General features: G+C 35.3%; 1 protein-coding gene and 1 long non-coding RNA gene across 2 annotated transcripts in view; one reads left to right on the top strand and one right to left on the bottom strand.

Moving 5' to 3' along the window:
• LOC110263984 overlaps window positions 1-258 on the top strand; it is a 1,150-nt gene extending 892 nt beyond the window's left edge. Inside the window, exon 2 of the long non-coding RNA XR_002349709.1 lies at window positions 37-258. This is a non-coding gene — a long non-coding RNA (uncharacterized LOC110263984). The remainder of the gene's footprint in view (window positions 1-36) is intronic.
• Window positions 375-2,502, bottom strand: LOC107646880. The gene is made up of 3 exons (XM_021105520.1): window positions 1,046-2,502; window positions 529-905; window positions 375-421 (listed from the first exon to the last, which is right to left on the bottom strand). Exons 1-3 carry the CDS (start codon window positions 2,500-2,502, stop codon window positions 375-377), a joined length of 1,881 nt encoding a protein of 626 aa, XP_020961179.1.

Raw genomic sequence — 2,976 nt, 5'->3', positions numbered from 1 at the left:
CATCTTCATCAGAAACATCATTTCTTTCGGGCTCAGGTTCAACACGGCCAACAAAATCTTCATCATCATTCACATGTTCATCTTCTTCCTCTATTAAATTTTGTTGTGGATCCCCAATAAACTCATTCTCACCTCCCTCACCCATGTTGAATTCATTACTATTCATACCTGGAATAGCAAATTCATTACTATTTGGATCATCATTAGTATTGTCATTCATTGGCAAGTGAGAATGCTCAACACTTTCAGCAATATTTTCATTAACATCCTCAGTTATCCACTCATCATCAGAATGCACTGCATCAAATTCAAGTTCTGGAGTTTTTCTAATTTGCTTGCCCTTTAACTTCAAATTATACATCACATACACTAGATCATTCATTTTCTTTTGATGCAACCGATTTCTTCTCTTTGTATGAACCTACAAACATATAGTGCCAATAGTTAATAAAAATAAAAAAATTAATAATGAATAGTTCTAAGGAAGTAAGGAATAAGGAATTACCATTTCAAATGCACTCCAATTACGCTCACAACCAGATGAACTACAAGTTAAGGTTAGAACTCGGATAGCAAACTTCTTTAGTTCTGGACAACTATCTCCATAGAAGTCCCACCACTCAGCAGGTAGCATGGTCTTCCTACTACTCTTTGCAGTTTCATTACCAAAGAGGCCTCTAGCATAATGAAAGTCAAGAAGCTGTAGACCAACCTTTTTCCTTTCTTCCTGGTTAGGAACTAGTTTTTTCAAACAACTATATAGACCAATCTTAATGTCAGCATCATCAACCATGAAATTTGGTTCATAGTGATAATGAGGATTAAGATAATACGCAGCTGCATGCAATGGTCTATGCAATTGACTTTCCCACCTTCCATCAATAATTTCCCATATAGGTTCATAACTAAAAATAGCAATGCAAATGAATAAAAATAAGAAAATTAAATAAATAACTGAATATAAGAAGAAAACATGGTAACATACTAACATGATACATTGATAATCAAATATTAAAGCTTTCAATTAGTCAAAACTCAAGATTACCTCTTTTTAACACAACCGAAGTTAGTCTTGATTGTTTCTTTGGCGTTTCTCATGCCTTCAAAGATGAAACCCATGGCTGGTTTTTCATCTGAATCAACCAAGCGAAGGACTGTAATGAGAGGAGCAGCAGCCTTGAGGCATATGACAATATTCTTCCATAGCCTACTATCCAAGGCCATGTTTTGAACTCTTATTCCTTCAGGCGTTGATGCAACCTTAGTTGTCTTCCAATCAGCAGAAGTAAACATAGTCATCAATGGTCCTTTATTATCATGAAGACAAGTGAGAGTCAAATACGCAGTGGCGAATCTTGTGGCACCTGGCCGAACCAAGTCCTTTCCCTTTGTAAAATTCCTCAACATGCTAATGAGCATACTCCGAGAGTAGATAAAAGTGGTGATTTTTCTTCCCTTTTTTATGGTTGTTTCATGCACCTTTAGCTTCTTTTCAAAATCCTCCAATATCAAATCTATGCAGTGTGCAGCACATGGTGTCCAATACAAACTTTTTCTAGTCTCCATCATTCTTTCTCCAGCAGCCTTATAATTAGCAGCATTATCTGTAACAATTTGGACTACATTCTCTTCACCAACAAATTCTACGGCATCTTCTAGCATTTTGACAACTTTATCCGTTGTTTTCGAGATGTCAGAAGTGTCCAATGAATAAAGAAAAACTGTTCCTTTAGGGCTGTTCACCAAAAAATTACAAATACTACGCCTTTTTTTATCAGTCCATCCATCCGACATGATTGAACAACCAGTTCTCTTCCACTCTGCTTTAAATTCAGTAAGCATTTCATCAACATTGTTTACTGCTTTCTTTAATTGGGTTTCTCTTAACTCATGGTAAGAAGGAGGTTTATAGCCAATTCCATATCTACCAACCATCTCACAAAACTTTAAAAATTCGGGATTCTTAATAACATTGAAAGGAATAGCACTTGTATAGAAAAATATGGCACATTGTTGATCACATTGTTCCTTTAGATCCTTCTTCATCATTTGATTTATTGTTGATTGAACTTGAGCCCCTTTTCCTTTTGTGACAAAGTTGCGAATATCTTTCCCCCTTTGTTGAGAATTGTCCTTTTCCTTTTCTGTTTGTTCAGGATAATCCTCATCATCACCAAATCTTCTCTTCTTCAATGATGCTTCTTTAGCCTCCACACAAACTTTCAACATCACAGCCTTCACTTCTTCAGGTACTGAAGCACAAGGCTCTGAATCCTCTTTAGTACCGGCAAGATGATGCTTGAATCTGTAAATCCCTCCGCTTATAGTTTTTGAGCAATAATTACACTTCACTTTTTTACCATTGCCTTGAACATCAATCCCATGTTTCCATCCTATATCACTTCTATTTCCAGTTGCATTTTTTCTCCTAGAAACAGCAGGTGTAGGTCTAGGAATACTAGGAAGCGAAGACCCTGTCCCTGAACCAACATTCTCAGACATTTTGTATTTTTATCCCTAAAAATCAACAACCCAAACAACAAATTCAGATTCAGATTATCCACTAACTAAATTCAGATTCAGATTATCCAATAACTAAATTCATAACTAACACTAGTTTCAGCTACACTTACAACAATAATGTTTAAAAGATGAAAAATTTTTAGCATCATAAGACTTAATCAATAATCATCAGTTCATCACTCCAAATGCAGTACAGCAAGCAATTTCATTTAAACAAATTTCTCATTGTCATATGAACCCCCTTTGAGGTCATCAATATGATCAAGCACAAACAAATTAAAACAATGGCAACTAGAGTCAACCACCAATACTCCAATACTCACTTTATCACACAAGACACAACAGATACATTTTCATTTAAACTAACAATTCAGACTTCAGACTTTCAATTAAACTAACACAGTAAGTCAGTAACACTAACTAACAATTCAGACTTCAGAGTTTCAATTCAGT

Source organism: Arachis ipaensis, chromosome B06 (assembly GCF_000816755.2).
Source record: "Arachis ipaensis cultivar K30076 chromosome B06, Araip1.1, whole genome shotgun sequence".
NCBI classification, from domain to species: Eukaryota; Viridiplantae; Streptophyta; class Magnoliopsida; order Fabales; family Fabaceae; genus Arachis; species Arachis ipaensis.
Note: the sequence above shows the minus strand (reverse complement) of the source record. Positions and strands in the feature narration are given on the sequence as shown.